The 15,431-nt window shown below is 37.1% G+C and overlaps 1 protein-coding gene across 8 annotated transcripts in view; it reads left to right on the forward strand.

The window, feature by feature from the left end:
- The window catches only part of INTS6L (integrator complex subunit 6 like), a 62,503-nt gene that overhangs the window by 27,190 nt on the left and 19,882 nt on the right, over positions 1-15,431 (forward strand). For 7 of the 8 annotated variants that reach the window (XM_025372187.1, XM_025372189.1, XM_025372190.1 and 4 more), the window contains exons 7-9: positions 2,043-2,206; positions 4,606-4,758; positions 8,767-8,899. In XM_025372187.1, the coding sequence (XP_025227972.1) occupies positions 2,043-2,206; positions 4,606-4,758; positions 8,767-8,899 (450 nt within the window). The remainder of the gene's footprint in view (positions 1-2,042; positions 2,207-4,605; positions 4,759-8,766; positions 8,900-15,431) is intronic. The other variant, XR_003117382.1, reaches the window with a different exon arrangement.

Raw genomic sequence — 15,431 nt, forward strand, 5'->3', positions numbered from 1 at the left:
TATGGTATGTACTTAAATAATAATCTGGTTTTTGTTTTGTGAGTGCCAAATATGCTAAGCCATCTTTATGAAATATGTGTTAGTTTCTGCACCTCAGCAAGAAATTATGAATGTTTATCCAGGAACTGCTCATCTTCTCTAAGATCCTACACTAGTATTTTCCCGGTCACTTTTTCACTTTGAAGTTAAGGGTTGAGCAACCTTTTCTCCAAATGAGATTTCACAGAAAGTTTGACATCTAAAAATTGATGAAAGTAGGGTGACTTTTGCATAGGGGAAGTTAAATTGTAGTGAATCTCCAGATAGTTTGTGAATGGATGTTTGTGATCACTTGAATGCAGATGGATTTCAGAGGGATCAGGGAACTAAACAAGCACCATGGTAATGCATTGCAAGACTTCCATGGTAATGCATTGCACGAACAGAGCTCCTAGGAAGTCCATGTGTATGTATGTGTGTGTGTGTGTGTGTGTGTGTATTTTCCATTATTATTACCACAGTGCTTGTCTAGCCTGATTTATATGTTTTAATTGCCTTGACCAAGAACAAAGGGGTCAAATGCATAAGGGCAGAAATCTATACATTTCTGTCTGAAGCAGTGGATCCTGTGGCTCCTGATCTTTTGTTGTTGTTGTTACTGTTGTTGTTTTGCTCTTTAGTCCTCATCCTTTTGAGAAGCTGTTGGAAAAAATATAGACCCCTTTCCCTATAAATACAGACATAAGTAACACATCCACAATTTTGTATATAATCTCAGGGATTTTTTGGACCTCCAAGTTAAGAACATCTGCCATAAAAGACTGAGGCTCCACAGCCTATTTTAAATTAGCTGTGTAGGAAGGGCATGTTATACTGCTAGCAATCCAAAATTTCGTGCTCACTATCTTAGCATAAACTGGGAACTTACATATTGAAGTCCTAGTGGGATCTGGTGTCATGTAAATGGCTCAGATTTTTTTTCTAGCTCCAGTTCTCCTTTGTCCAGAGTTCTTAACCTTTCAGGTTCTGATGAAAGTGAAGAACCCTTTCCTCAGAAAAATACACATTGTCAGAATTGTGAACTCAACCTAAGGGGGGTCCTCCAAAGCCATTACATGTCTTTTTCCCTAGTGCACAGTAGACCCATTAAATCTCCTAGTCTAAAGAAATTACTTGTTTAAAGTAATGCTTAAATAAGTTATTCAAATGACTGGTAATTTAAGAAAAATGAGACTGAAATCATTAAAACGTATCTTTTACAAATATTATCATTGAAAGGTTATGTAAGTCTGCCTTGCCCTGATTTGGGGTGGGGGGGAGAAGGAGGAAGGAAATGAACTGGTTTAAATCATTAAAATGCATTCAGGATACATTATTCAGCATTATGCAGCACCTATTGTCCATGGAATTTTGATGGTGGATGGAGAAACCATAGTGAATTCACCCATGATAAACTTGATGTGTTTGCTTTGTGCTCCCCTCAACTATATACACATTGTCTGCATTTCTTATATCTTTAAGTGAATTTGGCTAGTTTTTATTTTGCCTTTGTGGTCATTGGGTCTAATTGTTTGGCAAAGAACACTTTTTTTCATGTATTTGGAAATAGAAAGAATATATAAATGGAATTTATGATCTATTTGTGTCAATTCCAGAAATGTGAAAACTATACCAGGGAGTGAACAATTTCATTTGCCTAATTTAGTAATTGAATTCTTGAAAAATAACTGTAGTGTTTTGATGTTTTTAATTTATGTGTACGAGTCTCAGAAAATTTAAAACCAGTTTTACCATAGTTTTCTGCATAACTGCATATTCTCTTACTAGGTTAAGAATGGTGGGGGGCGGGGTGTTGGGTTAGAAGAGACAGATTAGATGAAAAGAGTTGCTAGAGAGAACATTTAGAAATCCTAGTAGAGTTACTTTTTTTTTTCTTTCATTTTTCATGAATCATTGTTCTTGTTTTATTTGGGACTTTGCTTTCAGCTGGAAAATTTGTACAAGAAGATCAGCAGCTGTAAAAGGAAATTCACACCTTAGTTTGTCTTTTGTTTAACTTTTAGATGGACTTATGGATTCATCTAGGCCAAGCAATTCATTTGCTGCTCAGCCATGGCATAGTTGTCATAAGCTCATTTATGTACGACCTAACTCTAAAACTGGTGTTCCTGTTGGACATTGGCCAATTCCAGAATCTTTTTGGCCAGATCAGAATTTACCTTCACTAGTAAGTGTCATAAAACAAAAAGGTAAACATCATTCTGGATTTTCAATTTTCTGATTACAGTGAACCTTTTAAAATAGCTTTGAGGCCTTTATGCCATGCCACAGACAAGTAAGTCTTCCCTCCTTTGCCTTCTATCTCTTACTGGAAGTCTAGCTTTGTGCGTAAAATCAAAGGAGTTCCTTTATTTTCTGATACTTGTCATTCTTCAGTTGCCTTTGCCACTTGAGCTGCCCTTTTTGATGTTAAAACATTGCTGTTTTTGATGCTGTTATAATCTGTTACTTGGTTTTCATTTCAGAGCAGCTGGCTTGATTTATGTGGCAAACACAATGTCTAAAATGTACTGGCTTTGGTTTTCATGCACAGCCTCAGGAAGTTTGAACATAGTTTATACCTTGGATAGGTTCTGGGAACATATTAAAAGCATATTCAAAATTCTACTTCTTCCTACTTGTCATCTTTTTGTCATCAATGGACTTTTGTAGCAATATACCTTTCAATGATGGGTAATTAATCAATATTTAAAAAATAATCTCTAAGCAAGAACTTGTCTTTTTGGTCACTGCATTTGGTAGGAGAGACTTTACTATTATAGTTGCTCCTAGTGCCAAATCAATTGGCCTTTCTTTTGGAGGGAGGGCAGTGTCTAGTAATTAGGGAGATGGTATGAAACCCACTCTCTCTTTTCTCTTCTTTCCCCTTCCCCAAATTGTAAGAAGGCCTGAGTAATCTCCCTAGTGTGGGCTCAGGAGGGGACACAAACAAATCACTACTTCTTCTATTTAACATCTTCCTGGTTCAGTTAATCTATATTCTGTCTCAGTTTTAGAAATTTCTGACAGTGAATTGCATTTTCTCCTGGATTACTGCTTTTAGGCTTCTGCGCTTTTTTCAGAAGTGGCCATGAAAGACCTGAATGTAAGACTGAAGAATCCTTTCGGCCCCTGCTGTGGGTGAGGGTAAATGTCCCACTCCTCTCCTCAGGGCTTCAAGGTGTTACGCCTGCGAAACATCAGCCCTTCCAAACTCCAGAGTATAGGTTTTATGGCAAATTTACTTCATTTTTCTTAGCAACAAGTCATCACTCTTGTCTTTATTACATTTTTACCTGTTCAAATCTAAGGAGTCAGAAACCTTTTACGAGGTTAATTAAAACTAACTCGGGAAAAAACAAAATAGAATAAAAGACATTACAAGTAATTCACACATAGCTCATGTTACCATTCCTCCATCTTTTTTTTTTTTCTTTTTAAATTTTGTTTATTTTTTCTGATAAGTTTAATCAGTCATATTCTCTTCTATTACCTTAAGGATAATCAACATGAAGAGGCAAAACACAAACACGCCAGTAAATTGTGAAGCACACTAGATCTGTTGGTTTGTTTGTATCAACCATTCTATGGATAGATATACACACAAAATACACCACATTTTAACTGTAATACATTGTCCTCCATCTTTAAAAGTTCATTTAAGAGCTATTTTTCTCAACCCCCAAACATCTTAAAATTGTAAATTATAAAGGCAAATGAATATGTTTTTATAAAGGAAGCAGAGATATTTTATCATATTCATATTAGCCTTACAGATTTCTCAATAAGAATAGGCTGACCCACTTCTTACTTTGTCTCTGGGACTTGTCCTGTGGCCCTCTCTCTCCATGTTGCCCTTGCTGTTCGCCTTTATTTCTCTGGTGCTCTCCAATCACACAAGCTAAACCTGTTACTTAAATGGCTTCTCCATTAATCTGCTCCAGTACCCCAGGTACACAGGCCTTCGAAGCCCAGCACAAAGCATCCCCAGCTCCAGCTATTCAAGGCAAACACATTGGTGTTAGCAATGCTGCAAAAATTCATCTGGGCCCTGGCGTTGTGACTGGCTCTTTATCAGTCTCTATCTTGCCCTTTCCATCCCTCTACTGTTTTTCATCTTGCTTGTTCATGGCTTTAGCCCTCTCATTACCTTATTAGAAAGTTGCATGGATTTCTTCATTCCCAACGTATCTGGACTATCTGTAACCTCATGGTACAAAGGAATGAAGGGCAGGGAATTCTTGGAGGTCATAAAATAGATCTGAAATTCAACATTCATCCTACGACTCATAATAACTTCTTAAACATATTCAAAACAGTTTTTTTCAACTCACTGAAATTTTAGTTATGAGTGTTGTAATTTACCTTTCCTCTTCCTAATGTCAAGTAGATAGTAAAGAATCTGAGCCCTCCCGTGGAAGCCATTGGTGGTTCCTAGAGATCTAGTAATCTTCTTTCTCAAAATGGTAGTCTGTATCTGAGTGATAATGTAACAAAATATAAAAGGACTTGCAGAATTGTCAGAAGTATAAGCTTGTTTTGAGACCTAACCATTTTTTCTGCTTTTTTTTTAAAAAATTGTTTTAGCCTCCACGAACATCTCATCCTGTTGTGAGGTTCTCCTGTATAGATTGTGAGCCAATGGTAATAGACAAACTTCCTTTTGACAAATATGAACTTGAACCTTCGCCCTTAACCCAGTATATCTTGGAACGAAAGTCTCCCCATACCTGCTGGCAGGTACTTATCCTTACCTATTAGCCGAATGTCTGTAACCACTCTAGGATCTGGGAATTGTTTTAAGAAGCTTCAAAGGTTAATCTCAAAATAATTGGACTGACTCTGTTAATAATGTTTCTCACGAATGCTGTCAAATAAGCAACAGGGCCAGGCAAATAATTTCAGACTAATATGAATCGTTAGTCTACTGTACATTGCCATTTAAAGCAATAGAGTCTGATGAAACATGTATATTTGAGAATTTGGGGGACCCCTTGAAGTCTACCCATGGACCCCAGCTTAAGAATCCCTAATCTAAAGGATGTAATTCACTTCAGGTATGGCATCTGCAGCTGAAACAAGGTGTGTAGCCCTTACTTTGAACTTGACAGATTGGGAGTACAGGATAGATTAGGCAGAGAACCATAAGCCCTGAAACTAATTTCTGTATTAGTGTAATATAATAAAAGTCTTCATCCTGTAGTACAAATCACACTAATGTGTGTAGTGTGGATTTTGCAACTTGGATGAGACAAATGCATAGAGATATAATACACTGGCTCTTCCAAGTATTACACTTAAGCCAGAAGGATTTGCTAATTGGTTAATAGAGTCACCTATGGAATTTAATTTGTAAAAATTCAGAGATGGCAGTCACAGCCTTTTTATGTGGATACAACAAAAAAGCCCTACACTGTAAAGATGTATGTTCTATTTCTAAACTGTAAAGATATATGTTCTACTTCTATTAATATATAGGACTCTATAGCAATCAGTAACTGTTAGGCTCTATTTATGCAAGGAACACTTTCAGACTGCCATCTGTTTTATCTTAAAATGTGAGATTATTGCTACAAGTTGTCTGTAAGCTACTTAAATTCTCTCAAGATGCTACAACTAGTTAGAAAAAAAGGAGCAGGCTTAAAGCAAGAATGTAAAAGCACAAGAAACAGAATAATCTCACAAACATAATACTGAGCAAAGAAGCTAGACAGAAAAGATTACATATTGTGTGATTCTGTATTATATACTTTCAGAGAGAGGTAAAACTAACTTACTCTGTTAGAAGTCGGGATAGTGGTTTCTCTTGGGGGGATGCAAGGTAGTGGATAGAAGACGACACAAGGAGATGTCTGGTTTTGTTCTGTTTCTTTCTTTCATTCTTTTCTTTTTTGTTTTTTGTTTTGTTTTGAGAAGCGTCCAGCCTGTTGCCCAGGGTGGAGTGCAGTAACACAATCGTGGCTCACTGTAGTCTCGACCTCCTTGGCTCAAACAAAGTGATCCTCCCACCTCAGCCCCCCGCAAAGGAGCTAGGACTACAGGCATACACCACAATTCCTGGCTAATTTTTAATTTTTTTTTTAAATAGAGACGGAGTCTCACTGTGTCGCCCAGGCTGGTCTCAAACTCCTGGGCTCAAGCAATCCTCCCACCTCGGCTTCCCAGAGTGCTGGGATGATGGTATCAACCATTGTGCCTGGCCATGTTCTGTTTTTTGACTTTTGTGCTGTTTACACATGTACTTTCACTTAGTGAGCATTCATTGAGCTATATACTTACAGTTTACCCCAAAAGTGCTAGAAATGTAGAGATATGGATAATAGATTGCTAATTTAAAATAAAGATATGACCTTTGAATTTATGGGTTGAAAAACATTTTTACAATGAAAGCAAATAAAATTACAAATTATAGCTTTTCCCTAAAATAACCCCTCTTTTCTATATAGCACATTTCTTGGAAACCTTCTTCCAAGAAACTTAAGAAATACTGTCCTTGCTCCTGCACAACCCCTTAAATATGTCATTTGCCTCTTTCCTGTACTTTATGTTACTTTGTTTTAGAGTATTCTTAATGTGATGAATTAGCAGTAGTGAAAAAGAATAAAATGAACCGGTGGCCAGGAAATTTGGCAAAACCACAAAGGAGACCAGAGCCTAACCCTAGCTCTGTCACCAACTATGTGGCCTTGCACGAGGCACTTATTTTGTCTGAACTAGCTCTAAAGATCCTTTGGAACCCTAAAAATCTATGAATCTGTGGCTGATGAGGAATTTGGAAAAACTCAAGGGGCCAAGGAAGGTAGGAAAGAGAAAGAGAGAAAGAAACAAAATACAGTGCTTTTCCTTTCATGGGAATCATAGAGCTGACCCTTGATTGCCTTGTGCATGTGATTTTTTAAATCTTTCTTTGATGAATTTTTCCTCTCTTCTAATATATACACTTAGGAAATAAAATCCAACATGGTTTATTGTAGTTATCTGTTTCTATTATCGTTCAAATTATGACACAAAATCTAGTAGACTCATGTTTTAGTACAACTCATGTTCTGTGGGGTCATAAATTACATAAATTACATTACATAAATTATAACAACTTATTCTTAGTGATAACTTAATATTATAAGAAGGTAGTGAATTGGTAGGTGATATTGGTGGTAGCGAGAACTAGCAAGGTAAATGGATTCTGTTAAACGTCAGGGTTTGACTTTTGTTGTAAACGATTCTGCCAAAGGACTTTGGAAAAGTAAAGGTCCAGGTCTCCAAAAGTATATATTGGTGGTTTGGACCAAAGACTGAACATGGAACAGAGAAAACATGGCAGCTAGGGGACCCCAGCACAACATATCAACTGTATGGGGGCTGATGATACAGGAATCACATCAGGAAATCAATAAGGAGTAAGAAAATAGTCACATGGAATGAAGATCAATGTTTTAATCTTCACTGAATGTTTACCAGTGTAACTTTTTTTTTTTTTTTTTTTTTTTTTTTTGAGACGGAGTCCTGCTGTGTTGCCCAGGCTGGAGTGCAGTGGCACAATCTCAGCTCACTGCAACCTCCACCTCCCGGGTTCAAGTGATTCTCCTGCCCAGCCTCCCGAGTAGCTGGGATTACAAGCGCGCCACCACGCCTGGCTAATTTTTGCAATTTTTAGTAGAGATGGGGTTTTGCCATGTTGGCCAGGCTGGTCTGGAACTCCTGACCTCAGGTGATCCACCCACCTCGGCCTCCCGAAGTACTAGGATTACAGGCGTGAGCCACCGCACTTGGCCACTACCAGCATAATTTATAAGAGAAATGCCTTCCAGGTTGACCCAAAGTATCTCTTTGCTGCCTCAAAATAATTAGCACCCGTGCCTGGCTTATTATAATACGTTACTCCGTAAATATTTATTGAAAGAAAAATGAATAAATGGGTAGGGGAAGGAGGCAGCAAAGAGCATAGAGCAAAGACTTAATAATAGTACAATGAAGACTGTTTACATAATCCTTTAAGTAGGCTTTGTTTTTGTAATTTCATGCTTCAGGCATGGGACTATGTTCTATTTTCCTCGCAGTCTGCATTGGTTACCACTTGTTCTTTTGAGAAGTTAATTTGTTTTAGTGGCTCGTTTCCTCTTAGCAGTATTTCAGCTTTATTTTTCATTTTGCTAAGTAAGTAAATATGTGGGTACCGTTGATGTGGCCTGTGGTCTCTGAATGGTTGTTGCATAGTATAGTTTCATTTCTTAATATAATTTATAGAAGAATTGCAATCTGAACATTCATATTTAGTATGATTTTTTTGAGACAGGGTCTTGCTCTGTCACCCAGGGTGGAGTGCAGTGGCACAGTCATGACTCATTGCAGCCTCAAGCTCCCAGGCTCAAGCCATCCTCCTGCCTCAGCCTCCCAAGGGTCTGGGACCATAGGCTCATGCCACCATACTCGGCTACTTTTTTAAATTTGTTATAGAGATGAGGTCTCCCTTTGTCACCCAGGCTGGTCTCAAACTCGTGGCCTCAAGCAGTCTTTCCACCTCAGTCTCCCAAAGTGCCAGGATTGTAAGTGTGAGCCACCTGTAATCCTAGTACATGAGTCTGGCCTAGTATAATATATTTTGACGTAACCGTAGGCTAAAAACACTATTGCTATTTTAAAATTACAATCAAATTGTGCCATAGATGCTGCTATGGAATGTTACTGTGGGTTTGGTTTGACATAAAATCCTTATTGTCATCACTGTGCATTACTTCATGTTCTTCTCAGGTATTTGTTACTAGCAGTGGAAAGTACAATGAACTTGGATATCCATTTGGTTATTTAAAAGCCAGTACGACTTTAACTTGTGTAAACCTCTTTGTGATGCCTTACAACTACCCAGTTTTACTTCCTCTTTTAGGTAAGTAAAACATGTGCCATTGAATCATCTTTAAAATACATCGGAAATGAAAAATCCATAATGGACTAAGCATTTTAAATGTAGATGACAGTAAAAAACTGATTTGAAAGGATAGAATTTGCATACTGTTTTCTGTTTTGTTTGTCTTCTTTTTGTTGTTTTTACATCAAACAGAAGAGAAGCTTGACCTTCAGTGTGTGATTCTTATGCTGTTCTTCAGGTTGCAACTTCCAATGCACGCCCCACCCCCAGTCCCCAGTTTGAAGTGCACTTGGCTTTTTTGTATAGTTTGGGCCAAAAAATACCAAAACAAAGCTACCATGGGGTGGGAGTAATGGCTTATGCTTGTTTCTCCTCAGAAGATAAATGCTCTTGAGGCATCTGTTTTAGGCAGAGTAGGGAGTTAAGGAAATAGGTACCAGAGCAAATTCTGCAATGACTGTGATTGTAGAAGCTGTGGTTTCCATAGCAAGATTCTAAAAGGAACAATTCAAGAAGCTGTTACTCAGATACTAATGAAAATGGAGTGGAGATATTTTCCCCTTATTTGAAGAGCCACATCTGTTTAGAGTAATGTAGTACTTACTGCACAGTATCCTTCTAGTTGTAAAGTTGTAAATGTTTTTATTTCATGGAGTTTCTTAATTTTTGCAAAAACAGTCAAATCTTTACTAAGTTTTCATATGATCACTAAAACTATGAGACTTTTAGTGCTATAAATACAACATACACTGAATATACTGAAATTGCAATACTTTCAAATGTTGAGTTAAGAAGTTTAAGAATGAGTCATTATAAATGTATTAGCATGATTATTTTATATAACCTATCTACTTTATTTCTTAGTCCAACCTAAGAGGGATGTTCTCTTTCTAAGAGCTGATTATCATTAACATATAATATAGGTTATATCTTTCAGATTAATAAGACTGCCAGTAAAAAAGTATCTGTATTTTGCAGATTTATTTATCCCTTTTCTTAAATATGTCTTTATGACTTCAGTTTCCACAACTATAAAGTGAAGAGATTAGACTATGTAATCTTCACTTACACTGTTAATGGTATTATTTTTCTATTTTTAAGTACATTTTTTTGATCTACTTGATCTATTGACATACAAAAAGCTGTACATACTTGATGTATACAACTTGATGAGTTTGGAGATAAGTATATACCCATTAAACCATCACCTCAATCTATGTCATAAACCTATCAGTCACCTCCAAGAGTTTCCTCCTGCCCTGATAAGATCTACCCTCTTACTGATCTTTCAAGTACACAATCCGTATTGTTAACTGTAGGTACTATGCTAGAAAACATTATGCTGAGTGAAATAAGCCAGACACAGAAGAACAGATACTGCATACCACTTACACACTTTTTATTTTGAGATAATTGTAGATTCACATGCAGTTGTAAGAAATAATATAAAAAGAGATGACCTCAAAAGCACAGGCTACAAAAACAAAACTAGATACATGGGACTGTATCAAACTTAAAAGCTTGTGCATCAAGGAACATGATCAACAGAGCGAAAAGGCAACCTGTGGAATAGGAGAAAATATTTGCGAACCATATATCTTATAAGGGCTTAAATTCCAAAAAATATAAGGAGGTCTTACATTTCAATAGCAAAACAAAAACAAAACCCTAAATAGCCTGCTTAAAAAATGGACAAAGGACTTGAATAGATATTTCTCCAAGGAAGAGGTACAAATTGTCAACAAGCATATCAAAAGATGCTCAACATCACTAATCATTACAGAAATGCAAATCAAAACTACAGTAAGGCATTACATTACACCCCTCAGGATGGTCACTATCACAAAAACAGAAAATGAGAAGTGTTGGTAAAGATGTGGAGAAATTGGAATTCTTGTGCACTCTTGGGAATGTAAAATGGTGCAACCAATATGGAAAACAGAAGTACCTCAAATAATTAAAAATAGAATTAACCATATGATCCAGCAATCCCATTTCTGAGTATATATCCAAAAGAATTGAATCCAGAATCTTGAAGATATATTTGCACACCCATGTTCACTGCAGCATTATTTACAATAGCCAAAAAAAAAAAAAAAAAAAATGCCACTGTTGGATAAATGAATAAAGAAAATGTGGTATATATACATGCAATGGAATATTATTTAGCCTTAAGAAGGAAATTTTGTGACATGCTACAATATGGATGAACCTAGTGGACTTATGCTAAGTGAAATAAGCCAAATGACAAATATTGTATGATTCCACTTATATGAGGTATTAAAAGTAGTCAAACTCATAGACACAGAGGCTGGGTGAGGGGGAAATGGGGACTTGTTCTTCAGTGTGTAACTGAGTTTCAGTTTTGTAAGGTGAAAAACCTCTAGAGATCTGTGGCACAGCAATATGCATACAGTTAACACTATTGGACTGTACAGTTGAAAATGGTTAAGATGGTAAGTATTACGTGTTTTTAATCACAATTTATTTCTTTTTCTTTTTCTTTTCTTTTCTGGTTTTTTTTTTTTTTTTTTTTTGAGATAGAGTCTGTCTCTGTCACCCAAGCCAGAGTGTAAGGGCATGATCTTGGCTCACTGCAACCTCCGCCTCCTGGGTTCAAGTGATTATCCTGCCTCAGCCTCCCAAGTAACTGGGTTTACAGGCGCGCACCACCACGCCCAGCTACTTTTTGTATTTTTAGCAGAGACGAGGTTTCACCATGTTTTCCAGGCTGGTCTTAAACTCCTGACCTCAAGTGATTGGCCCACCTCGGCCTCCCAAAGTGCTGGGATTGCAGGCATGAGCCACTGCACCCAGCCTAAACACAATTTTTAATAACATTTTTTAAGAAGAAATAACACAGAAAGATCCTATATACTCTTTACTCAGTTTTCTCAAATGGAAATCTTGCAAAACTACAGTACAGTATCACAGTTGTGATATTAACATTGATGCAGTGAAGATACAGAACATTTTCATCACCATAAAGATCCCTTATGAGGCCCTATTATAGCCACATCTACCTGCCTCCTGTACCCATCCCCTCCTTAACCACTGCCAACCACTAATCTGTTCTACATGTCTATAATTTTATTATATCAAGAATGTTATATAAATGGAACCATTCAGTATGTAACCTTTTGGGATTGGCTTTTTTCACTCAGTGTAATTCTCTAGAGATTCCTTCAGGTTGTTGCAAGTATCAATAGTTTGTTCCTCTTCACTGCTGAGTTTACAAACTATGACATGAATATACCACAGATTCTCCACCTGTTCACCTGTTGAAGGACATCTGTGTTGTTTATGCTTTTTGGCTATTGTGAATAAAGCTACTGTAAACATTTGCTTCCAGGTTTGAACATAAGTCTTCACTTCTCTGAGGTAAATGCCCAGGAGTGAAATTGCTAGATCCTATGGTAGTTGCATGTTTAGTTATTTAAGAAACAGCTTAAGTGTTTTCCAGAGTAGCTATACTATTTTACATTCCCACCATTAGTGTATGAGTGAACCAGTTTCTCTGCATCTTCATCAGCCTTTGGTGGTGTTAGTATTTTTTAAATTTTAGCCATTTTGATAGGTGTATACTGATATAGCACTGTGGTTTTAATTTGTATTTCCCTAATGGCTAACAATATTGACCATCTTTCTATGTGCTCATGTGCCATTGTATATGTTCTTCGGTGAACTGACTTTTCCCTATATTTTAATTAGATTGTTTGCTTTTGTTACTGTTGAGTTTTGGAAGTTCTTTATATATTGTAGATACTAGCCCTCTGACAGATAGGTGACTTGCAAATACTTATTTAGATCTTTTCTGATCTTTCATTGGTGTTATGCAGTTTTCCGCATACAAATACAGTGCATATTTTGTTATATTTATACCTACTTCATTTTTTGAGTAATTGCAAATGGTATTATATTTTTGATGTTGGTATCTACATGTTCACTGCTAGTATATACAAATACGGTTGATTTTTATGTTAATATTGTATCCTGCAACTTTACTGAGCTCACTTATTAGTTGTAGGAGAGTTTTATAGATTCCCTGAAATTTTCAATGTAGACAATTATGTCACCTGCAAATAGAGACAGTTTTACCTTTTCTATTCTTATCTTTATGCTTTTTCTTTTCTTTTCTTGCCTTACTGTACTGTAGAGAACTTCCAGCACTGTGTTGAATGGCAGTGGTAAGATGTATGTTCCATCAGTGCTTGACTATGCACTATTCATTCTTCAATTAAGCATAATGCTTTTGTAGATTTTCTTTATCAAATTGAAGAGTTCTGGCTGGGTGCGGTGGCTCACGCCTGTAATCTCAGCACTTTGGGAAGCCAAGGCAGTCTGATCACCTGAGATCAGGAGTTCAAGACCAGCCTGACCAACATGGCAAAACCTCATCTCTACTAAAAATTACAAAAATTAGCTGGCATGGTGGCACACACCTGTAGTCCCAACTACTTGGGAGGCTGAGGCGGGAGAATTGCTCGAACCCGGGAGGTGGAGGTTGCAATCAGCCGAGATCACGCCACTGCTCTCCAGCCTGGGAGACAGTGCAAAACTCCATCTCACAAAAAAAAAAAGGTTAAAGAGTTCCCCTTCTATTTGTATTTTTCCGAGTTTTTAAAAATCATAAATAGGTGTTAGAGCTTCTCAAATGCTCACTCTTTCTTTTTTTTTGAAATGGAGTCTAGCTCAGTTGCCCAGGCTGGAGTGCAGTGGCGCGATCCCGGCTCACTGTGAGCTCCACCTTCTAGGTTCACGCCATTCTCCTGCCTCAGCCTTCCAAGTAGCTGGGACTACAGGCGTCCACCGCCACGCCTGGCTAATTTTTTGTATTTTTAGTAGAGACGGGGTTTCACCATGTTAGCCAGGATGGTCTCGATCTCCTGACCTCGTGATCCACCCGCCTCAGCCTCCCAAAGTGCTGGGATTACAGGCGCGAGCCACCGCGCCCGGCCTTTTTTTTTTTTTTTTAAGATGGAATCTTGCTGTGTTGCCCAGGCTGGGGTGCAATGGCATGATCTCAGTTCACTGCAACCTCCACCTCCTGGATTCAGGCAGTTCTCCTGCCTCAGCCTCCCAAGTAGCTGGATTACAGGCATATACCACCATGATTTGCTAATTTTTATAATTTCAGTCAGAGATGGGGTTTCACCACATTGGGCAAGATGGTCTTGAACTCCTGACCTCAGGTGATCCATCTGCCTTGGCCTCCCAGAGTGCTGAGATTACAGGCGCGAGCCACTGGGCCCGGCCTCAAATGTTCTTTCTGCATCATTTGATATGACCATATGATTTTTCTTCTTTAGTCTGTAAGTATGATGGATTACACTAATTTTCAAATATTGAACCAGCTTTCTACCCCTGAAATAAATCTCACTTGGTCATGGCATATAATTCTTTTCATATATATTACTGAGTTCTATGTGCTAATATTTTGTTGAGTAATTTTGTGTTTATATTCATGAAAGATATTGGCCTGTAGTTGTCTTTTTTGTTGTTGTCTTTGGTTTTAGTATCAAGGTAATACAAGCTCTTCATAAAATGAATTGGGAAGTGCTTCTCCTATTCTGTTTTCTGGGAAAGATTGTGTATAATTGGTATTAATCATTCTGTAAATTTGATAGAATTCCTGAGTGAAACTATCTAGTTCTAAACATTCCTGTTGGGAGTTTTAAAATTATTAATTTTAAAATTCAATTTGTTTCATAGTTATAGGGTTATTCAAATTATGTACTTAATTGAGTGAAATGTGGTTATGTGTCCTTTTGAGGAATCAGTCCATTTGTCCATTTCATCTAAGTTGTGAAATTTGTGTGTGTAGAGTCATTCTTGGCAATCCCTTATTGTCCTTTTGATGTGTACAGAGTCTTTAGTGATATCACCTATATTATTCTTGGTATTGATAACATGGATCTGATGTCTTCTTTGTCTTTGTCAGCCTTGCTAGATGTTTGTTACTTTTATTCATCTCATCAAAGAACCAGCTGTTTCATTAATCTTATCAATTTTTTTCTTTTTAAAATTTCATTGATTTCTTTATTTCCTTTCTTCTCCTTACTTTGTTTGTTTTGCTTTTCTTTTTTGATTCTTGGTATGGGATCTTAGATTATTGGTTTGATCCTTTTCCTCTTTCCTGTTGTAAGTAGTACTTAGCCTTTATTTTCTCTCAGAACTAATTTAGCTGCTTTTCACAAATTTTACATGTTGTCCTTCATTTTCATTCACTTTACTTTGTCTTTTGATTTCTCCTGAGACTTATTTGACCCATAGATTATTTAGAAGTGTATTGTTCAATTTCCAAGTGTTTTGAAATTTACCTATTATCTTTTTGTTACTAGTTTCTAGCTTGAATTCCATCATGGTCAGAGGACACATCTGTATTTGATATCTACTCTTATAAATATGTTGCCATTTGCTTTATGGCAAATGATATTTTCTGTCTTAATATATATTCCAGCGGTGCTTGAGAATAATGTACGGTCTCATGTTGTTTGGTAGGATATTCTAGAAGGGTTAAATTATTCCTGTTGGTTGATGGTGTTCTGCT

Source organism: Theropithecus gelada, chromosome X (genome assembly GCF_003255815.1).
Source record: "Theropithecus gelada isolate Dixy chromosome X, Tgel_1.0, whole genome shotgun sequence".
NCBI classification, from domain to species: domain Eukaryota; kingdom Metazoa; phylum Chordata; class Mammalia; order Primates; family Cercopithecidae; genus Theropithecus; species Theropithecus gelada.